Below are 22,656 nucleotides of genomic sequence, written 5' to 3'. Positions count from 1 at the left end.
CCGAGGCGAGCGCCAACCGACCGAGGAACCGCCAAGCGCAGCAAGGGGGCAGCGCTAACCAAACAGGGGACCGCTAGCCAAGAGTAGGTCAGCGGACCGCAATCCAGGAAGAGGGACCGACAGCGCAGCTGAAAAAACGGGGGAGCGCCAACCAAACGGGGGACGCAAAGCCGAGTAGGGGAAAAGCGGACCGCAAAGCGAGCCTTCGGAACAGGAGGGCAGGTAAGAATCCAAGGGGAGCGCAACCAAAAGGGGGGGAAGCAGGCACACAGAACAACAGAGCAACACAGGCAACCCACAGGGACAAGGGCCGGAAGCGGGGAGAAGCGGAGAAACGAAACCGAGTGCGTGGAGCAGGCCCACAAGACGAAGAAGAAGCCGAAGGGGGGCAGACGGCGTACGCCGAGGCCAACGGGCAGACCAAGGCAACGAGCAGGGAAGAGAGAAGACGCAGGAGCCTACTGAAGGGCACCCGGAAACAGCAAACGAGACAGAGGCACGAGAGACGGAGGCCGTGGGGGATCACCACGAGGGGCTCGGGGGTAACAAACAAACGGGGAAGCCGGGCGAGCGCGAAGGGCGGACGAGGGCCAGCGATCGAGCCCGGGGAAGGCGGCCCCCGGCCGAGAAGGGCGGGAGCGGGCCGGAGCGGGGGACCCGCACCCACGGCGACCCGCGGGAAAGAGGCCCACGGGGAGAGCCGGCGGCCCCGGGGGGGCCCCCGACCCCGGCGGGGGCCCAACGGACGCCGGCGAGCGGGCCGAGGGCGAGGGGGAGGGGGCCGGGGGGCCGGGCGGAGGGAAGGAGGCGGAGAGAGGCAGGCGAGGGGAAGGGGGAGCCCGGGGGCCGAGGCGGAAGAAGGAGGAACCCCGGAGGAGGATGCGGAGGAGGGGAGGAGCACGCAAGAGGGTGGCGGGAGCGAGGGCGCCCCCGGCCCAAGGGGGCAAGGGGGGGGCAGGGGGGGCCCGAGGGGGAGGGGGCGGAGAGCCCCAGGCGGGGGGCCGAGCGAAAGGGGGGAGGCCGGAGCGCGGGGCAGGACGCGGCGGCGGGAAGAGGGACGACGCGCGGGCGGCGGGCCACGGGGGGGGCGAGCAAACGGGGACAGGGCAGCGGCGGGGCAGAGGCCGGGCGGCGGGCAGAGAGCGACGTCGGGGGCTGGCGGGCCACGGGGGGGGGCGAGCGAAAACAGGAGGAGGAGCGGCGGGCAGCGGCGGGCGAGCGACCGCGCCGGGGGCGAGACGGGGCAGGGGGCGCGGGGCGGGGCAGAGCCGAGAGGCGCGTGACCCGCAGGGAGGCGGCAGGCGAAGGGGGCCGGGGCGCACAACAAAGGGGCGAGGGGAGGAGAGAGGGAGGGGGGAGGAGGAAAGGGAGGAAAGCGGGACAGAGGGACAGGCGAGGGGGAGAGGGGGGGGGAGGAGTGGGACGGGGCGCGAGCGGGGAGGCGGGGCGGCGGGGAGGGGGGGACGGGGACGGGGGGAGCCCAGCGGGCGAGGCGAGGCCCGGGGGAAAAGCGGAGAGGCGCGTTAGGAGAGAGCGGCAGGCGGCGAAAGGGGGGCGGAGAGCGAGGGAGAGATGCGAGAGGGAGGGAGGGCAACGCGGGGGAGGGGGGGCGGGCAGCAGCGCGCGCCGGAACAGAGAGAGGGGGCGGGCAGGCACAGAGAGGAGACACGGGAGCCGCGAGAAGCGGGGAGCGGAGAAGGGAGAGGGGCCGGGGGGCCGGGGGCCAGGGGAGGCAGGTACAGGAGGGAGGAGACGAGGAGGGAGCCGGGGCACCGGAGGCGCGAGCGCAGGGGTGGCAGAGCACCCCGTGACCGGGAGGGTTAGGCGGGCGAGGTGAAGGAGAAGTTGACCGGGGGAGAGAAGGCGGAAAAGGTGGAAAAAGGGCAGGGACAAGCGAGGACGTCGGCGAGAGGGGGGAGGGGCGAGAAGGGCCGAAGAGCAGAGGGGCAGAGGAAGAAGAAAAACCAGCGAGGCACAGGCAGGGGGCACCTAGGAGAAGCACCGGCCGCAAACCAACGGTCCAACAAGGGCCGGGGCGAGAGGCGGGGCCAGCCCGGGCGAGGAAACGAGCCGAGGAGTCGCCGGGCGGGGGCCGTAGAGCCGGCAGGGGGGGGGCGAGGCGGGCCGAGGGAAGCTCCCGCCCAAGGGCCGGGGGAAGGTGGGCCCGGTTGCAGGGGCCAGGCCCTTGCAGCCGCAGCGACGGGGCGGTGGGCAGACCAGAGGGGGCAGGGGGGCGCGAGGACCTCGGGGCAGGCGGAACGCACGAGGGGGCGGGGAGGGCGGGAAGGGGAGGAGAAAGGAGGCAGGGGAGAGGGAGAAGGGGGGATGAAAGAGCGGCAGAGAAAGGGAGCGGAGGGGGCGGCGGGGGGAGGGGCGGGCCGTACGGGCCGAGGAGAGGGTGAGGAGGGAAGACAGAGGGCAGAACACGGGGGGAAGAAGACGGGTGAGAAAAGCGCGTGAGCCGGAAAGGGGGGGGGGCGCCAAGCAAAGGAGGCCGAAAGGAGGGACAAAGAAAAGGGGGGAAGGGCACGGGCAATAAGGCGGGAAGGGGGAGGAGGATGGACGGGGAGGAGAGGGGTGAGGGCAAGAGCAGGCCGAAACGTACGGGCCGAAGGGGAGCGAGAAGGGGGGTGAAGGTAGTGAGGGGCAAAGCAGTGAGGGAGGGGAAGGGGGATGGGGCACAGCAAAGAGAAAGGAGAAGTCAGAGGGACAGGGAAGGCCAGGGGGAGCAGAGAGGGGGAAAAGGGAGAAGGGGCCCAAAGGGAGGCCGAAGGATGAGGGGCCAAAAAGCGGCAGGGCCAGGGTAGACAGCGGTGAGCGGGCCGGGGAAAAGGACGGGAGAAGGAGGTGCAGGGCGGGGTGCAGAAGGGAAAGGGGCAGAGAGGAGAGGCAGGAGGGAGAGAGCGAGAAGAGCGAGGGGGAGGAAACCGGGTGGGGGAGGACCCGGGGGACGACGGCCGCGCAGAAGGAAATAAGAAAGGGAACAGGGCGGGGGCAGGAGAGGGAACGCGCGGGAAGGCCCACGGGACAAGTGGGAGAAACGGCCGCCAGGCGGGGAAGAGGGGTCAGGGGGGGGACGGGAAAAGGCGAGACCGGGAGAGGGCGGGGAGGAGAGTGAGCATGAGGGCGGCGAGGGGGCCGGACCGTGGATGAGGCGGGCACTCGATCGGTGAAGGCCGACCGCAGCCAGTAGGAAAGAAAAGCGAGGCAGGGCGACGCGAAGAAAGCGAGGCATGGCTACGCGAAGAGGAAAGCGAGGCAGGGGACGCGTAAGAAAGACAAAGAGCAAGCGAGGCCGGGGGCGCGAAGAGACCTCCACAGAAAAGGAGGGGAGGGATCAACGAGGGTGAGAAGGAGACTGGGCCGAGAGCCCAGCGGAGGGCAGGCGAGGGAGGAGGGACGAGAGGGCAGAAGGAGAAGTGGCACAGAGGGCAGAACGAGAATGGGGCACGAAGATGACAGAGGGAGAAGGAGGACCCGAGATGGTTAGAGGGAGGAGGATGGCCGGAGGGGCATAGGGAAGGGAGAAGCGCTGAAGGGCGGGGGAGGAACGGAGGCAGGAGAGGTGAAGGAGGGCCGAGAGAGGGAGGAGGGGCTAGGTGGAGGGGGGAGGAGGAGGAGTGGAGAAGGGGGTGAGGGAGGGAAGCAGGCCGGGTGGAAGAGGAGAAGGGGCGAGCAAGAGAGAGAGCTGGGAATGGAGCGGAAGGGGAGCGAGTGGGGGAAGGGCGGAGGGTAGAAGGGGGGCAAAGGGTGGGGCCAAAGAAGACGGCGAGGACGGGACAGGGGGGAGGGGGGATACGGAGCGGCGGTGCGAAACAGGTTTTTTTGAGGGGCGAACGGCGAACGGGGGGGGCAAACCCCGGGCAGGGGGCCCAACGGGCGGAGAGGGGCAAGTGGACGAGGGGAGTAGAGCGAAGAGGCGAATACGCGAGGAGGGTGAGGAGGGCAGGATGAGGGAAGGGGAGACGGAGGGGAGGAGGGGGGAGACCACGGGGGGGGCCCCCAAGGACGGGAAGGAAGGAAGGGCAATGGAGGGGGAACGGAAGGAGGAGGGCGAGCCGGAGCCGGGGCAAGCACCTGGGGAGAGGGGGGGGCAGGGACAGGCCCAGAAGGGGGGAGGGTGAAGGTGTGGGGAGTCCGCCGGCCGGAGTGAGGAGCGGGAGGGGGTGAGAACGTGGGAATAGAAGGGGAAGAAAAGGAAGGGGTGGGACAGGGAGGCCCCATCGAGCGAAGAGCCAAGCAAGCGGGGGGGCAGAAGAGAGTGGCAAAGGAAAGACCGGCAAGCGAGGAAGGAGTGAGCAAAAGGGCCGCAAGCAAGGGGGCTCGGAAAAAGGGGATGGGGGAGGCAGGCGAGCCCGGGCAAAGGGGGGGAGCAATCGGGTACGCAGCGGGGCGGGATGAACAGAACCAGGAGGTGGGAGAGCCAGGGGCGTCACGGGAAAAACGGGCGCATGTGGGGGGGCCGGGGCAACGGGCAGGAGCAGAACAAACAACCGAGGGCGGGTGGCCACCCAGGGGAGAACGAGGGGCGGGGAACAGTGCGGGGCGAGGGGCCAGGAAAGCCACAGGGAGAACAGACAGGGCGCGGAGGAGGGGAGGAAACGGCGGGAAAACCGGGAGCCAGGGCGAGGGGGAGGAGAACCACGCGACGGCGGGGAGGGGGCAGCCCAGGGACCCCAGGGGGGAACCGTCGGGCGGGGGGGGATAACCAGAGAATAAGCTCGCATCCAACAGGGAGGAAGGGGGGGGGCAGCAGTAAGCGGAGAGGGAACAGACGCAGGAAGGCGCAGGGAATGGTCCGCGGAAGATAAAGGGAGGGGGAGGGGCGATGGGGCGGCCGGCCAAGCGCCAAGAATCCCGAAAGCACACATGGAGACACGTGCAGGGAAGCCAGGTAGGCAAGGGCCGGTGGACGGGAGCGCAGCCAGAGAGGGTGGCAAGGGGGCAAAAGAAGCACGCATCAGGGAAGTTCACAGGGGCGAGCGGCAGGAAGCGCAGCAGGGAGAGCGGAAAGGGAAAGAGAGCGGCGGCGCGGAAACCTGGCGCGGAGGGGGCGCAGAGGCGGGCAGCGGAGCCAACCAAAGAAGGGGGGATGCGAGCGCGAGGGAAAAGGGCGCGCAGATAGCCAGGGGCCACCAGAGGAGGGCAGCGCGCAAGAAAGAGAGGGCACGGCCCTTAGGGGGGGAGGGGGAGTGGGGCCAGCCACAAAACCCCGAAGGGGGGCTGAGCGACGGCAAGGCCAAGCGCCAGGGCCCGGGCCCAGGGGGAGAAGGGGGGCCACGGAGAACAGGGGAGACCAGAATGGAGGGAAGGAGGCGGGGGCGGAGGCAAGAAATAGTGGAGGACAGCGGCGGGCGGAGCAAAAGCGGCGGGCGGAGGGACGGGCGCCTGGGCGGCGGGAGCAATCGAGGCGACGACAGGGGGCAGCCGAGGCCGGAGGGCGAAGCGAGGCGGGGGGCCAAGCCAGGGATGCGGAGGGGCGGAGACCAGAGGACAAAAAAAGAGAAGGCAGTAAAGGAGACAAGTTGAGAAAGAAGAGACAAGAGGCTGAGAGACAAGGGCGACGGATGCGAAACAGGAGAACAGATATAGGAAAGTAAGAGGACGAACAGACGAACGAAGGGGAACCAAACCAAATGGAAAAACGAATCGGCGGCCCGGCGCGGCGTAAGAAATACGCCCCCGAAGAGTAGGAAGGACCGACCCGGAGAATAGAGTAGGAGGAAGGACCGGAAGGGCGCAGCAGGAAAAGAGGGGGGCAGGCGGCAAGAGCGCAAAAGTCGGAGGGAAGAGGCGAATGGGCAGAAGGGAGTTGGCGGCCCAGAAAAGAAGAGGGGGAAGTAGCGAGCGAGCGGGGGAAGAGAATGGGAAAGGGGGCGGAGAGAGCAAACAAACAAAGGGCGGGTGCAGGGAAAAGGGGGGTGAAGGTAACTAAGACAGAGATGGCAGGAAGATGCAGGGTGGAGAAACAGGGCAGAGGCAGGCAGGAGGGCAGGAATGAAACAGGCAGGCAGGCAAAAGAGCGCAAAGCGAAGGAAGCCGAAGAAAAAAGCAGGGGCACGGGGAGAAGGAGGGGCGGAGGGAGACACGAAAAAGAAAGGGACGGGGGGAGGAGGTAAACAAAGAGGGCGGGCGAGGGAGGGAGAGGGTCAAGGGAGGGGTCGCGTAGAGGGGGGGAGGGGAAAAAAAAAAGTGGAGGACTCAAAGGGAAACGGGGGGAGAGGGGCGGCAAGAGCAGAAGGGGAGAGCAAAGGGGGGGGAGAAGGGGAACAGGGAGGGAGGTCGGGGATGCCTGAGTGCACGCAGCCAGCAGAGTGAAAAGGGAAAAAAACGCAAAGGAGCAGAAAGAGTGGCACCGCGAGAAGGCAGGCCGGTAGAAAAGAAGAGGAGAAAGGGAGAGGGGGAGAGGGAGGGGGCCGAGAGACTGGGAAGGACGAGGGACGGAAGGGGGGACAGAGGAAGCGAGGACGGGGGGGTGAGCAGAGGGGTTAAGGGGGGGAAGGGGAGGGGGGGGGAACGACAAGGGGGCCGGGCGGCGGAGGAACCATGGGAAGGCAGCAGGAGGGAACAGAGCGCAAAGAGGCGGCGCATGCACAGCGGGGGGACCGGGGAAGAGAAACCGTAGAAAGAAGAGAAAGGAGGAAGGAGGAGGCGAAGGACAAGGGAAGGGGCGCAGGGCAAGGGCAACCGGAAACAGCAAGAGTAAGTGAAGGGGGGGAAAAGTAGGAGGGGAGAAGGAGGAAGGGGGGACGATACGGAGAAGGTGGGAGGAAAAGGACGAAAGGATATCGAAAGGGACGAGTAGGGGAGAGAGCGGGCAGGGGAGCGGGAAAAAACGCAGGAGGGGGGACAAGGGAAGGGAGGCGAGGACCAGGGCAAGCGGGGGGCGGGCCAAAGAAGGAAGGCACGGGAAGGGGAGCGGGGCCACACAGGGAGAAGGGGAAAAGGAGGGGGGGACCGCAAGCGGCCGGGGGCAACAGGAGGGGTACAAGGCAAGAATACTGACGGCGGAGGGCGGGAGGACGCGAGGGAGGGCAGGCAGTCGTAGAACGCCTACGCCTGAGGGACGAGGGGACGCGGGTACTGGGAGAGTAGGCCGAGGCACTGGAACGCAGTGGAATCAGGGGGGGGGAAGACAAGGGCCAGCAGGGCGCAGCGGGGAGCAGAAAGCGAAGGGTGCGCGGCGGCCCCAGGGAGGACGGCATCGGGGAAGGCCGCCGGAACGGGACCGGGGCGGAGGCCGACTAGGGTCCGCCAGGACGCGCCAAGAAGAACAGCGGGGGCCCACCGTCCCAGCCAATTTTGCTGGAGACCAAACCGAACCGACTAAGGAAGGGCGGGGGGTGCGGAACACATAGGTGGGGCAGGGAGACGGACAGGAGGGAAGGGAGGGAGGGAGGGCACCAAAAGCCTAGCGCCTGTCCGGTCACGCCGGCCGGCCGCCTACGAGACCGCCGACGCCGGGCCCACGGCCGAAGCCGGGGGGGGAGGTAGGGAGGCCGTCCAAGAGCAAGCAGGAGGGGCGAGGCGTGGGCGCCGCCCGCGCCGACGAGGGAGGCCCGAGCCGGGGGCGGCGGACGAAGGCGGGCCCGGGGGGAGGCGAGCGGTTCAAGCGCGAGAGCCGCGGCCGCAGGAGTCGCGCACGCGAAAGTCCGGGGGGGCAGGGACAAGGGGGAGAGCAAGGGGACGCAGCCGGGGAAAACGTACAGCGGCCGGGGCACAGGGAAGCAGGAGGAACGAACCCGAGCCGGCCAAAACCGTGAACCCGAGAGGAGCAAAAGTCGAGTGCAGCGGTCGCAGTGGGAGCCGGAGGTCCGGGCAGTGGACGGTGGCGCGCGGGCCGGGAAGGGCAACCAGGAACCCGTCAAGGAGTGGGCGGACTGCCGCGGGGCCATAGGGAAGTGGAGCGCCAGCGGGGACGAGGGGGTGCCCGCGGGAGAGGAACCAAATCCAAGGAGGCAAGGAAGAGAAAGAGGGGCCCAAAAAGGCGTGCAAAAAGGAAAAGAGAGAGATGGGAGTCAAATGGACCGGAAACCGCACTGAGAAACCGGGGGCGCGAAGCCCATGGGAGCGGCAAGGACGGTCGAGGGGGCAAGCGGCAAGCAACGAGAGGCGAAGCGGAGGTCCGGCGAGGCAAATGAACGGAGGCCACGAACCGAAGCGAAGGGGAAAGAAAGGAATGGGGGAGGCCAGTCCACGAAGCAATGGGCGAGGCGAGGCCCACGACGAGGCCACGAAGGGAGGCCACAAGCAGCCGGAAGGGGCTGACACAAGGGTAAAGAAAAACGGAAGGAAGGGGAGGAGGAATAGCCGCCTGGAAATAGGGAGAGGGAGGGCCGATGGAGAGGGAGAGGGGCAGCAGTGGAAGCCGAAAGACAAGGCGGAAAAAGAGGCCGAAACCGAATAGAGAAGCAAGGAAAGATAGGCCGAAGGGAGAAAGGGAGGGAAGGAAGCCGGGCGAAAGACAAACGATGGGGAGAAAAGGAGTGAAGGAAGCCCGGGCGAAATGGCAAACGAGGGGGGGCGCGGGAAGTGCAACAGGGAAAAGAAGAGGATCCAAAAAGAAGAAAGCGGAGGGGGGCCGAAGGGAAGCGCCAAAAGCAGCACGGAAACAGGACAAAAAGCCGGGAGCTGCGGCAGCAGCGGGGCAAAGGCGCGGGACGGGGAGTGGCATCCAGCGTGGAGCAGAAACAAGAAGAGGGCGCGGAGGGGGGAACGTGGAGCGGGGGAGGGGGCAAAGGGGACGGCGGGAGGGATCGCAGGAGGGTGGGCCGCAGCACCCGGCGCAGGGCGGGAGACGAGGCGGCGGCGCAGCCGGGGGGGGCAAAAGACGCAAAACCGCCGGGAAAAGCAACGAGCCGGCAGCGACGGGAAATGCAGCGGCGCATGGGGCGAAGGCGAACAAGGTGGGGGCGGGCGGGGCTAAGAAGGGAGGAGGAAGGCAGGGCACGGAGTGCAAAAGGGGAGAACGGAGTCTGGGCACGAAGCGGGGGCAGGTGACAAGCATGGAGGATCCACCAGCGCAGGGCCAAGAGCACCGACCCAAACAAGGCAAGAGAGGAGGGGGGCGCAGATGGGGAGGCCAGAACACGAGGCGACCAACCAGGCGGACCCGATGAGATGGCGCACGGAAACCATCTGCGGAGGAAGAGAGTGGACGAATCGGGACGGGGGGCGGGGAGGGAGGGGGAGCGAGGACGGCAGGGGGCAGGCGGGGCATAGACCCCGGCGTGGCGGCGGTGTCAAGGGCGGAGGAGGCGGCAGGGGCCACGGGGGCAAATGGGAGAGCGGTGCAAATTAAGGGCAGTAGGAGAATAAAGCGGGGCGGTGGAGGGGAAAACCCACCGGGGGGGTGTTGGGTTAAGGATTTTGTATTGTTATATTATTGTTATTCTCTTATAGGAATGTGGTTCTGGGGGCGAGGCAAGGAGTGCGGTGCGGGACGGGTACACGCGACCGCGGCAAACATGGCGCCGGCAGCGGGCGGGGCAGCCCGGGCCGCAACAGCAGGGGGCGCAAGCTGGCGTAGGGCAGCCGCAGCAGCGGGGCGGAGGCGGAGGCGGCAGGCGGAGGGGGGAGCGGGAGGGAGGGGGCAAAGAAGGGAGACACAAGGAAGGGAACGGCGACCCCGAACGGGGCACACCAGGGAACGAAGAGAAAGGCACGCGCAAGGCCAAGCGGCGGGGACGAGCGGCCGAGAAGGGGGGAGAGGGGAACACCCCGGGGGACGACCCCAAGAGCAAGGAAAGCAGGGAAGCAAGGACCAAAAGAAAGAAGGAAAGCACAAGAAGGAAGTGAGGAAGGCCCACCAGAGGCCACGGGCCCGGAGCCCGAAACCCAAGCCGGAGGCCAAAAGAAGAGAAGGAGCAAGCCCAGAAGAGGGCCGAACGAGGACGCCGAAAGAGAGAAAGAGGGGGACGAGAGGCACCGAGAAACCCCCCACCAAGAAGAACGCCCACCCCCAAAGAGCGCCAAGAAGCCCCGAGAAGAAAGCAAGAAAGCAAGAAAGCGGAAAGAAAGACCCGGCAGAGCAAGGAAGGAAGGAAGGCGAAGAGGGAACCCAGGGCGCAACAAAACCGAGGGGCAGAGCGAGGAGGCGCCGGAGGAGGGCCCCAGAGTGAGGGGGGAGGAGGAGGGGGAGGAGGAGGAGGAGGAGGGAGGGAGGAGCCAGGGGGAGCGGGAGAGCGGGAGAGGGGAGAGGCGGGGAGAGGAGGGGGGCGGGAGGAGGAGAGGGAGGCGGAGGAGGAGGGGCGGGGAAGGGAGGAGGCGGGAGGAGGAGGGGGGGGAGGCGGACCGAAGCGGGAGGAGAAGGGAAAGGGGGCGGGGGAAGGGAAAAGGGAGGAGAACCCGAGGGGGGGAGCGGAGGAGGGGAGGCGGGGGGAGGGGGGGAAGCGCAGGGGGGGGGAGGAGGGGGAGAAAAGCAGGAGAGGGGAGGGGCCGGGGGGGCGCGGAGGGGAGCCGGGAAGGGGCGACGGGGGCGGAGGGCGGGGGAAAGGGGCGAAGCAGGGGGCGGGGGCACAAGGGGCCCGGGCGGGGGGGAGAAAGAGGCAGGGGGGGGGAGGGGGGAGGGGGGACCGCCACCGACCCGGCCGGAGAGGAAGCCCCGGCATGCGGGCAGCCAGCGGGGCGGGCAGCGGTCCGGCCGGCGACCCGCGGCCCGGAGAGCCGGCGGGCCAGCGGCGGGGGGCCCCACCCACCGGCGACCGCCGTGGAAGGGCCCCAGCGGGGGGGCGGCGCCGGGGGAGGGGCCCCGGCCCCCGGGGGGCCCAACGGACGCCGGGAATGCGGGGCCGAGGGCGAGGGGGAGAGGGCGGGGACCGGGCGGAGGGGGAGGAGGCGAGAGAGGGCAGGCGAGGGGAAGGGGGAGCCCGGGGACCGAGGGGAAAGAAGGAGGAACCCCGGAGGACGAGGCGGAGGAGGGGAAGGAGCACGCAGAGGGGGGGAGACGGGGCGCCCCCGGCCCAAGGGGGGAAGGGGGGGGCAGGGGCGGGCGAGGGGGAGGGGGGCAGGGACCCCGAGGGGGGGAGAGCAAGCGGGCGAGACGGGCAGGCGGGGGGGCGGAGAACCAGACCGGCGGGGAACCAGGCGGGGAGAGACCGGGCAGGGAGAGAAAGAGGAGAGAGGACGAAGGGCCACGAGACGGGCAGGCGGAAGGGGGGGAGAACCAGACCGGCGGGAACCAGGCGGGGAGAGACCGGGCAGGGAGAGAAAGAGGAGAGAGGACAAAGGGCCACGAGACGGGCAGGGGAAGGGGGGAGAACCAGCCCAACGGGGAACCAGGCGGGGAAAGACCGGGCAGGGAGAGAAAGAGGAGAGAGACGGCGGGCAGCGGGCGGGGGCGAGCGACCCCGCCGGAGGGGGAGACGGGGCAGGGGGCGGCGGGGCCGGGGCAGAGCGAGAGGCGCGGACCCGCAGGGAGGGGCAGGCGAGGGGGCCGGGGGCGCCAACAAAGGGGGCGAGGGGAGGAGAGAGGGAGGAGGGGGAGGAGGAGGGGGGGAGGGACGAGGGAGGGAGGCGGGGAGGGGAGGGGGGGAGGAGGAGGAAGGGGGCGAGCGGAGCGGGCGGGCCGGGGGGAAGGGAGAGGCGGGGGAGAACGGGGGCGGGGGCGAGCCCGAGCGGGCGAGGCAGGCCCGGGGGGAAAAGCGAGAGGCGCGGAGGAGAGAGCGGCAGGCGGCAAAAGGAGGGGCGGAGAGCGAGAGAGAGAGCGAGAGGGAAGGGAGGGCAACGCGGGGGAGGGGGGGACCAGCAGCGCGCGCGGAACAGAGAGAGGGGGCGGGCAGGCACAGAAGAGGAAGGCACGGGAGCGCGCGAGAACGGGGAACGGAGAAGGAGAGAGGGGCCCGGGCGGCCGGCGGGCCAGGGGAGGCAGGACAGGAGGAGGAGAGGAGGGAGGGAGCCGGGGCACCGGAGGGCGCGAGCGCAGGGGGGGCAGAGCACCCCGGACGCGGGAGGAGGGGGGGGAGGGAAGGAGAGGGCACCGGGAGGGAGAAGGGGGAAAGAGCGGGAAAAGCGGGGGGGGGACAGGGGGGAGCAGAGCCGAAGGGGACCCGAGGAGAAGACGCGGAAGAGCCAGACCGGAGGACAGGAAGCGGAAACACGAGGGACGGAGGAACAGAGGAGGGAGGAAGCGGAGGACGCGCGGGGAGAGGGGGAAACCGACACAGAACCGCGCCGCACGGAGCCCGCGCGAACGGAAAGAAACGCCCCCCGGCGCGGAGGGCAGCAAGGGAAGGACGCAAAAGAACAGCGACCGAGGAACGCCAGGAGGGCACCGAGAAGAAGACAGGGAGGAACACCGAAACGCCCCACCGCAGGAAGGCCGGACGCAGAAGCGGCAACGCCGGGCCCAAAGGGCCCAGGCACGAAGGACGACCGGCCCCAGCCGGGACCAAACGAGAACGGGGAGAGCCACCACCAAGGCGCGAGCACACAACCACCCACCCGCGCAGGGAACGAAGACCCCACGACCCGCGAGGAAGGGAGCGGGACGGGCGACAAGAGAGGCAGGGCAACCGAAAGGCCCCGAAGGACCACCAAGGAAGAAGAGCCGCCGGCGACGGCAGACACGAGGCCGACACCGGGGGGGCGCACGAAGGACCCACCGGCGAACAAGACCCCGGAGGCAACGGGGAAACCCGAAAAGCACGGCGACGAGAACAAGGCGAGCCCAACCACCGAAGAGCCACCAGAGACGAAGAAGGCCGCCACCGAAGACAAGGGGCAACCGCGAGCACGGAAGACGACCAACAAGGCCACCGACGGGCGCGCCGCAGCCCCGAGCGAGGACCCACCGAGAGGAGCAGGAGCGAAAGGGCAGAACAGGCCGGGACCCCGAAGAGCAAAAAGCCCGGGCCACACAAGAGCCAGGAACCCGCAGGGAAGCCGAGGCCAAGGCAGCCCAACGACAACAAGGGCCAAACCAACCCCGGGAAACACGCCGGGGAAACAAAAGGAAAGCAGAAGGAAAGCACAGGAACCCCACCCGCGGCCGGAAAAACCCCAGGGCCGCCGCACCCGCCAAGGCACAACGCCAACCGCGCAAGGAAGAAGCCGGACGCGAAGCAAAGCCAAAAGGGGAGAGAGCAACAGAGGCGCCGGAACCGGCCGAGGACACGCCACCCCCGCCACAGGGGAGGGGACGCGGGGCGACCAACGCGGGAGAGCAACCGAGGGGGCCACGCAGGCGCGGCCGCAACACCAGCACCAAGGGCCGACGCCAGGGCAAAGGGGCCGCCGGCGAAAGCCGAGAAGGCGACCGCAGGGACGAAAAGAGAAGGAGCACCAGACAAGGGGGGGAAGGGCCCAGCAACGGAAGCCGAGGCAAACGGGAGGGGGGACAAGGGAGGGGGGCAGGGAGGGGCGAGGGAAAGACCAAGCACAAAGCCGAGGCGGAGAACAAAAAGGGGGCCGACGGGGACCAAACGGGAAGAGGGGAGCGACCAGGGGACCCACCAGGAAGCCGGGAGCAAAGGGGGGAACAGGAGGAAAAGGAAGAAAGACCGAAACAAGGGAAGCGAGGCCGGCCGAGGGCGGGCGAGGACCGCAGCACCAAAACCCCCGAACCACAAACCAGCCAGGGGGAAACGAAGGCACCGACGGCGGCCCGGACGAAAGCCCCGGGGCACCCCCAGGCAGAGAAGGCGAGGGCACCAGAGAGCGCGGACCGGGCGCGGCCCCAAGGGCGAAACCGCCCGACCGAGGAGCACCAAAAGAAAGGAAGGAACGGAAAGACGCAACGGCAAGAAGGGCGAGACAAGGACGACAGCCGGCCGAGCACCGCCCCAGGGGGAGCGCCAGGGGGGGGGGAAAAAGAAGGAGGGAGCAGGCGCCGAGGCAGCGACGACAGGGAACGGAACCAAGGCACGAGAAAGAAGAAGGACCCCCGGCCCCGAAGCGACGACGGGGCGACCAACGGAAAGGGGCAGGGGGAGGCGCAAAGAGGGAGCGAAGAGCCGGGGAGCACCAAAGACAGGGGGCCAAACCGGACAGGCAGAAAACAGCCGGCCGGACACGGGACGGGCACGAGGAAGGCACCGGAAGGCCCGGCGGACGCACCAACGCGCCGGCCAGAGGCAGGGACCGCAGGAACCGAGGAGGCCGACCCCACGGGGAGGACGGCGGCAGGGGAGGCAGGGACGACAGCCGAGGCGACGCCCGAAACAAGGAAGAACAGGAAAGACACCGCCGCAGAACCCGGCAAACGCGAAGAGAGCACCAACGAGACGCCAAGGGCGCGAAAGGCGAAGGGGGAAAGACAGCGGGGCCGGCCGGGGGCACGGGAGAACCAAGGAAGGGAGGAAGGGGGACCCCGCCAAGAAGCCGGGCCGGGAAAGAAGGGACCACACCAAGCGCACGCACCGAAGGCCGAAGCGGCCGAGGCGGGGCGGGCGACGACAGGAGAGGGGGACCCGACGGCACCAGGAGAGCCCAACCCCGCAACAAACGCAGGAAAAAGGAAACCCCCGGCCAAGGGGACAACGACGGCGGCGCGGCCGGGCAAGAAGGGAAGGAGAAGGGAACCACGGCACCCGGACGCGCCAGCCCCGCCGGGGAGGAAGGAGGCGAGGGCGGCAGGGACGCAGCCAAGAAGGGGGGGGGGGCGGGCGAAGGCAAAAAGGCCGAGGAAGAGCCGACGCAGCCAGGCAGCGCAAAACCCACGAAGGAAAACGACCCCACCCACGACCGCGAGCGAGCCGCCAGCGGGGGCGCACGAAAAAGGGGGAGGCAGGACGGAGACGGGGGGCAAGGCAAGAGGGACACGGACCAGAAGAGCCGAAAGGACAGCGGCACCCAGAAAGACCGAAACAGGAGACAACGGAGGGGGGGAGAACGCAGAAAGGACGACGACCGGGACAGCCAAGACCAGGAGGGAAAAGCGAACGGGGGGCGGAGGCCCGAAGCAGGAAGACGAACCACGCCCGCAACACCACGGGGAGCCGACCGGACCAACGGGACAGGGACGGCCAAAGACGGAAGGGGGAAAGAAGAAAACAAGGGCAAAACCACCCCGACAGCCACGGAGGCAACAGCACAAGGCGGACCGACGCGCGGCGAGGAAAGCAAAAGAGGGCAACAGCAGGAGCCGGAACGAGAGAAAAGCCGCCGCGACCGAACCCAGGGGAAGGAAGGACCCGGCAAAAGACACGAAGACGGCAGGCGCCGGGACCAAGGAGGGGGGGCGGGCCCGCAACGCACCCCCACGGGAAAGCAACAAAGCGGGGAGGAAGGACACAACGCCCCAGACGCAGGGCACCCAGGGGGGGACAAACGAGACCAAGAGGGAAAAAGGGCGGGGGGGGGCCCAACAGGAAAAAGGAAAGCGCGGAGGGCGGGGCCAGGGGCCGGAAGGGCCAAAGGGGGAAGGCCGAACGAGGCAAGCCCAAGGGACGCGGACAACCCCGGGAGAGACCACAAGGAAAGGGGGAGGCCAGAGCCAGGGAGGCGGCGGAGGACGACCCCCAACGAAAGACCGGCAAGGAGAAGAGGGGGGCAGAGGGGACCGACGAACCAAAACAGCGCGAGGCAGCGCCAGGAAGGAAACGGGGACAAGGACACAACGGAGCCCAAGCCGACGGGAGCCGAGGAGGGAAGGAGCACGGAGGCCCCCGAAACAGCGGAGCCGAGAGAGACGCCAGGGGCCGCGCACAAGGCGGGAAAGCACGGCAAGGAGCCGGGGGGACACAACGAAAACGAAGCACGGCGGGCCACCCCACCACGGACGGCCAAACCGAGAGGACCAGGCAGACGCGCGAAGACAGGCGAAGAGCCGGCGGGGGGACGGGCAAGGGACAGGGGAGGAACACCGAGACCGGAGGGAAGGCGCAGACAACAACAGCGACCACGCGAGCAGGCGGAGGGCACCCGACGAAGCGCGAGACGGACAAAAGGGCAGAACCCCCGGAGGGGGGAAGACAGGGGCGACCCAAGAACACGAGGGCCCCAACACCGACAAGGACACAAGCACCAAGGGCAAGCACAGCCGGGAAAGGAGGAAGGCGGCCCAGGACCGCCAGAAGGCCGAGGCCGACCGAAAGAGGAAACAAGCCGAGGCAACACCGGGGACAAGGGCGGGGGAGAAGCGCGCCCACACGAGGGGGGAGGAGAGGCGGAAGGAAAGGAAAGCGCAGCCCGCGAGGGAGCGGCCCCGAGGAAAGCAGAGAAAAAGGGGGGAACCGAGCCGAGCGCCGCGCCCGACCCGGCGAACGAGAACGAGGACACAACGGAGGCCACAGAGCCCAGCGAAAGAAAGACGGACACGACCCGAGCCACGGGCGGCAACCCGAGGGCGGGAACCGCGACGAGGCACGAGGAGACGAAGAAAGACCCGGGAGGAGCCGGGACACCAAGACAAGAAACACCCGGCGCCGAGCCAGAGAAAGGGGGAAAGGCCGCGGGACCAACCAGGGGACCGAGGAAGCAACGGGGAGCGCAAAGACACAAGGAGGGAACGCGACCCCGAACGGGGCACACCAGGGAACGAAGAGAAAGGCACGCGGCAAGGACCAAGCGGCGGGGACGAAGCGGCCCGAGAAGGGGGGAGAGGGGAACACCCCGGGGGACGACCCCGAAAGAGCAAGGAAAGCAGGGAAGCAAGGACCCAAAAGAAAGAAGGAAAGCACAAGAAGGAAGGAGGAAAGGCCCACCAGAGGCCACGGGCCCGGAGCCCGAAACCCAAGCCGGAGGCCCAAAAGAAAGAGAAGGAGCAAGCCCAGAAGAGGAGGGCCGAACGAGGACGCCGAAAGAGAGAAAGAGGGGACGGAAGAGGCACCGAGAAACCCCCACCACAAGAAGAACGCCCACCACCCAAAGAGCGCCAAGAAGCCCCGGAGAAGAAAGCAAGAAAGCAAGAAAGCGGAAAGAAAGACCCGGCAGAGCCAAGGAAGGAAGGAAGGCGAAGAGGGAACCCAGGGCGCAACAAAACCGAGGGGCAGAGCGAGGAGGCCCCCGGAGGAGGGCCCCAGAGGAGGGGGAGGGAGGAGGGGGAGAGGAGGAGGGAGGAGGGAGGGGAGGAGGCCAGGGGGGAGCGGGAGAGGGGAGAGGCGGGAGAAGGAGGGGGGCGGGAGGAGGAGAGGAGGGCGGGAGGAGGAGAGGGGGGCGGGAGAAGGGAGGGAGGCGGGAGGCGGAGGGGGAGGCGGACCGAAGCGGGAAGGAGAAGACGAAGCGGAGGCGGGGGAGAGAAAAGGGAGGAGAACCCGAGGGGGAGCGGAGGAGAGGAGGCGGGGAGAGGGGGGGGGAAGCGCAGGGGGGGGGGGAGGAGGGGAGAAAAGCAGGAGAGGGGAGGGGCCGGAGGGGCGCGGAGGGGAGCCGGGAAGGGGCGACGGGGGGCGGGAAGGGCGGGGGAAAGGGGCGAAGCAGGGGGGCGGGGGCCACAAAGGGGCCCGGGGCGGGGGGGGGAAAAGAGGCAGGGGGGGGAGGGGGGGGAGGGGACCCGCCACCGACCCGCGGCCGAAGGGGCAGCCGGCAGCGGGCAGCCGGCGGGCGGGCAGCGGCCCGCCGGCACCCGCGGCCCGGAACAGGGAGCCGGCGGGCAGCCGGCGGGGGACCCCACCCACCGGCGACCCGCGGGAAAGGACCCCACGGGGGAGCCGGCGGCCCCGGGGGAGGGGCCCCGACCCCCGGGGGGCCCAACGGACGCCGGCGAGCGGGCCGAGGGCGAGGGGAGAGGGCGGGGACCGGGCGGAGGGGGAGGAGGCGGAGAGAGGGCAGGCGAGGGGAAGGGGGAGCCCGGGGACCGAGGGGAAAGAAGGAGGAACCCCGGAGGACGAGGCGGAGGAGGGGAAGGAGCACGCAGAGGGGGGGGAGACGGGGGCGCCCCCGGCCCAAGGGGGAAGGGGGGGGCAGGGCGGGCGAGGGGGAGGGGGGCAGGGAACCCCGAGGGGGGGAGAGCAAGCGGGCGAGACGGGCAGGCGGGGGGGCGGAGAACCAGACCGGCGGGGAACCAGGCGGGGAGAGACCGGGCAGGGAGAGAAAGAGGAGAGAGGACGAAGGGCCACGAGACGGGCAGGCGGAGGGGCGGAGAACCAGACCGGCGGGGAACCAGGCGGGGAGAGACCGGGCAGGGAGAGAAAGAGGAGAGAGGACAAAGGGCCACGAGACGGGCAGGGGAAGGGGCGGAGAACCAGCCCAACGGGGAACCAGGCGGGGAAAGACCGGGCAGGGAGAGAAAGAGGAGGGAGGACAAAGGGCCAGCAGGCGGGGGCGAGCGGCGCCGCCGGAAGGGGAGACGGGGCAGGGGGCGGCGGGGCCGGGGCAGAGCGAGAGGCGCGGACCCGCAGGGAGGGGCAGGCGAGGGGGCCGGGGGCGCCAACAAAGGGGGCGAGGGGAGGAGAGAGGGAGGAGGGGGGAGGAGGAGAGGGGGGAGGGGACGAGGGAGGGAGGCGGGGGAGGGGGAGGGGGGGGAGGAGGAAGGGGGCGCAGCGGAGCGGGCGGGCCGGGGGGGAGGGGAGACGCGGGGAGAACGGGGGCGGGGGGCGAGCCGGAGCGGGCGAGGCAGGCCCGGGGGAAAAGCGAGAGGCGCGGAGGAGAGAGCGGCAGGCGGCAAAAGGGGGGCGGAGAGCGAGAGAGAGCGCGAGAGGGAGGGAGGGCAACGCGGGGGAGGGGGGACCAGCAGCGCGCGCGGAACAGAGAGAGGGGGCGGGCAGGCACAGAAGAGGAAGGCACGGGAGCGCGCGAGAAGCGGGGACGGAGAAGGAGAGAGGGGCCCGGGCGGCCGGCGGGCCAGGGGAGGCAGGGACAGGAGGAGGAGAGGAGGGAGGGAGCCGGGGCACCGGAGGGCGCGAGCGCAGGGGGGGCAGAGCACCCCGGACGCGGGAGGAGGGGGGGAGGGAAGGAGAGGGCACCGGGAGGGAGAAGGGGGAAAGAGCGGAAAAGCGGGGGGGGGACAGGGGGGAGCAGAGCCGAAGGGGGACCCGAGGAGAAGACGCGGAAGACCGGACGGGAGGACAGGAGGCGGGAACGCGAGGGAGGAAGGAACAGAGGAGGCAGGAAGCGGAGGACGCGCGGGGAGAGGGGGAAACCGACACAGAACCGCCCCGCACGGGAGCCCGCGCGAAAAGAACGCCCCCGACGCGGACCACACCAAGGGAAGGGGGCAGCACACGGACGCAGCAGGACAAGAAAGAGGGACCCGGAAAACCAGCAGCAGGGCGCCAAGAAGAAGACAGGCAAGGAGCCCACACGCCGCGAAGAAGGAAGCCGAACCGGCAACAAAAGCCGCGGGGGAGGAGAAGGCCCAGAGGAACGCCACGGAGAGAGAGCCGCGGGCGACGGCAAGACACGAGGGGAGCGGGGAGAGGGCCACAAAGAACGGAGGGGCAACAACCGGGGGGGCAACGAAGAGGACCGAGGGGCACGGCGACAAGGACGACGCCACCCCGCACCCGCCAGACGCAGGGACCGCAGGAACCGAGGAGGCCGACCCCACCGGGAGGACGGCGGCAGGGGAGGCAGGGACGACAGCCGAGGCGACGCCCGAAACAAGGAAGGACAGGAAAGGCACCGCCGCAGAACCGGACAAACGCGAAGAGAGCACCAGCGAGACGCGAAGGGCGCCAAAGGCGAAGGCGGGAAGACAGCGGGACCGGCCGGGGCCACGGAAGAACCAAAGAAGGAAGGAAGGGGGACCCCACCAAAGCCCAGGCCGGGAAGGAAGGGGCCACACCGAACGCACGGGCAGAGGGCCGAAGCGGCCGGGGCGGGGCGGGCGACGACAGGAGGGGGGGACCCGACGGGACCAAGAGAGCCCAACCGCGCAGGAAACGCAGGAAAAAGGAGACCCCGGGCCGAGGGGACGACAACGGCGGCGCAGCCGGGCAGGAAGGGAAGGAGAAGGGAACCACGGCACCCGGACGAGCCAGCCCCGCCGGGGGGGAAGGGGGCGAGGGCGGCAGGGACGCGGCCAAAAAGGGGGGGGGGGGCGGGCGAAGGCAAAAAGGCAAGGGAAGAGCAGACGCAGCGAGGCAACGCAAAACCCACGAAGAAAAGACCCCACCCACGACCGCGAGCGAGCCGCCAGCGGAGGCGCACGGAAAAGGGGAGGCAGGACCGAGACGGAGGGCAAGGCAAGAGGGACACAGACGCAGAGAAAGGAGCAGACAACGAGAGCCGCCCGGCAAGAAGGGCCGGACCGGGGAACAAGGACCGGGAGGGGGGAAGGCACCGGAAGAAGGACAGGGAACACACAAAAGCGCCAAAACACCAGGCGACGGCAAAGGGCAGGCAAGCAAAGGCAGGCCAAGGAAGAGAAACGCAGCACCAAGCACGGGGGCACCAAAGGAGGGAACAAAGAACGAGCGACAAGCCGAACGCCAAGAAAAACCAAGAAGGCGGGGCAGCAAGCAAGCAAGGAAAAGACAAAGGGGGCGGAGAACCAACGGCCCGGGGAAGGGGACGAGGGGGCGAAGGGGAAACCGGACCCGACCGACGGAACGGAAAGAACAGGCGAGAGGCGGGACGCAGCGAGAACGCGGACGGAAGGAGCAAGAAAACGAGACGAGGGGGCAGCCGAGGGAGGCAAGGACCGGGGAGGGGGCACAGGGGCAGGGGCGGGGCGGGACGGGAAGCGGGGCAGGCGGGGGAGGGGCCCGAAGAAAGGCACGCGGCCGAGGCACCGGCCCGCGGGGCCCCAACGGGACCGGGAGGGGACCCGAACGGGGCCGGGACGGGACCGGGGCGGACCGGGACGGGCCCGGACAGGAGCGGGGCAGGCGGACGACCGCCCACCGCGCGCCCACGGGGACAAGGGGCGGAGGGCGGAACCCCGCGGGGAGGGAGGCGGGGCGCACGGGGGGGCCGCGAGGGAGGAACGCGAGGCGGGGGGAAGGAACCAGGGGGCGCCCAAACAGGGGGGCAGCGGGAAAAGACCGGGACACGCAAGACACCGGCGGAAAAGCACAACCAAGGGCAGGACACGGGGAGGGGAAGGGGGAGGCGACGAGGCAACCGACGAGGGAGGAGGGGCAGAAAGGAGGGGGCAGACCAAGGAGACGAGGGGGAACGCGGGCGAAGGACGCACAAAGGCCGGAAAAGGCAAAAGGCGAAGGAGGGAGCGGGACGCCGCCAAACCAGGGAGAGCGGGCAAGCAAAGCAGAGGACGCCGGACAAGGGGGAGGGAAGCAAGAACGACGGAGCCCGGGGGGCGAGGCAAAAAGGAAAGAGCACAGGGGGGCCAAGAGCGCAAGGGGCAGGAAGGACCCACAAGGAAAGGAGAGGACGCGGAAACGCACCGAGGCAGGCCACAACGAGAGGAGGGAACCAACGGCGCGGCAAGAAGAAAAAGAGCAGGCAAGGACACCGGCAGCAGGAAAAGGAACACAAAAGGGCACAACAAGCCGAACCGCGGAGAAGACAGGAAGGCGGACGAAGAAGGGCACGCACGAAAGAAGAGAGGAAAGGCAAGAAGAAAAAGGCAACCAAAGCGGAGCGACGCCCAAGAGACGGGGGGAAGAAGGGGGAAGGGCGCCCGAAGAGAGCGGCGGGGGGGACCAAACGGGGGCAAGACCGGGGACGCAGGAACGAAGGAAGGGGGAAAGCAGCACGGGAGAGGCCCGCAAGAGAGGAGAGAAGGAGGAAACGGGAGCCGGGGAAGCAAGGGCGAACAAGGAGCGGAAAGGCAAGCAAGGGCCAACACCAAGGAAGAAGGAGCAGCAGGGCGGCAAGACGGCGGGAGCAAAGCAGCAAACCAGAAGAGGCACGGAAAAGCGAGAACCCGGAACCCAGCCGAGCCGAAGGCCGGCCCGCCCGCGGGAAAGCGGCCCCCGCCGGAGGGCAAAACCCGGGCGACCCGGCAAACCACAGGCGGGAGGCCCGAGGGAACGAGGCCAGACAAGGGGGCAACCGCACACCCGAAGGGGCAACCGGGAAAACGGGGAGCCGAAGGCCGAAAGGCACGGGGGCCGGAGGGGGGAAACCCACGCGCGGAGCCCGGGAAACCGAAGCGGGCCCAAAAACCCAGCACACAGAGACAGACAAGGAGACAGGGGCCCCGCAGAAGACGGGCGCGAGAGGACCACCGGACGACCGGGGACGCGGGACCCCCGCAAGGAGGGCGAAGCGGCGGGGACGAAGCGGCGCGGAAGGGGGGGAGAGGGGAACACCCCGGGGGACGGCCGGCAAGCCCGGAGGAAGGAGGGAAGGAAGCCCGGAAGAAGAAGGAAAGAGGAGGGAAGGCGGGGAGGGGGCCCGGGAAGGAAGGAAGGAGGGCCACCAGGAACCGGGGACCCGGGCCGAAAGGAGAGGCGGAGGCCGAGGAGGAAGAAAGGAAGGAGGCCGGGGACGAGGCAGAGGAGGAGGAGGAGGCGCGGGAAGGAAGGAAGAGGGGCCACGAGGGACCAGGGACCCGGAGCCCGAAAACAAGGCCGGAGGCCGAGAAGGAAGAGAAGGAGGAAACCCAGACCAGGCAGGCCCGAAGGAGGAGGCGGAAAGAGAGAAAGAGGGAGAGAGAGGCACCGAGAGCGGCACCACAAGAAGCGCGCACCACACAAGAAGGGCCAAGAAGGCCCCGGAGGAGAAAGCAAGAAAGAAGAAAGCGGAAAGAAAGACCCGGCAGAGCCAAGGAAGGAAGGAAGGCGAAGAGGGAACCCAGGGCGCAACAAAACCGAGGGGCAGAGCGAGGAGGCCCCGCGGAGGAGGGCCCCAGGAGGGGGAGGGAGGAGGGGG

General features: G+C 69.3%; 2 protein-coding genes across 2 annotated transcripts; both read left to right on the top strand.

Moving 5' to 3' along the window:
• The first annotated feature begins 4,869 nt into the window (after positions 1-4,869).
• Positions 4,870-5,529, top strand: LOC109166891 (heterogeneous nuclear ribonucleoprotein A1-like). The gene has a single exon (XM_019315791.1). The coding sequence runs from the start codon at positions 4,870-4,872 to the stop codon at positions 5,527-5,529; it is 660 nt and encodes a 219-aa protein (XP_019171336.1).
• A 2,942-nt stretch (positions 5,530-8,471) lies between these two features.
• LOC109166890 (ribosome-binding protein 1-like) lies at positions 8,472-22,396 on the top strand (the record flags this gene model as incomplete). Its single annotated transcript, XM_019315790.1, has 3 exons — positions 8,472-8,996; positions 9,403-9,446; positions 20,906-22,396. Coding segments are annotated over exons 1-3 (2,060 nt in total), but the record flags the coding sequence as incomplete, so codon positions are not given.
• Between the last annotated feature and the right edge of the window lie 260 nt (positions 22,397-22,656).

The sequence above is a fragment of the Ipomoea nil genome, unplaced genomic scaffold (assembly GCF_001879475.1).
Source record: "Ipomoea nil cultivar Tokyo-kokei standard unplaced genomic scaffold, Asagao_1.1 scaffold3114, whole genome shotgun sequence".
Classification (NCBI taxonomy): Eukaryota; Viridiplantae; Streptophyta; class Magnoliopsida; order Solanales; family Convolvulaceae; genus Ipomoea; species Ipomoea nil.
Note: the sequence above shows the minus strand (reverse complement) of the source record. Positions and strands in the feature narration are given on the sequence as shown.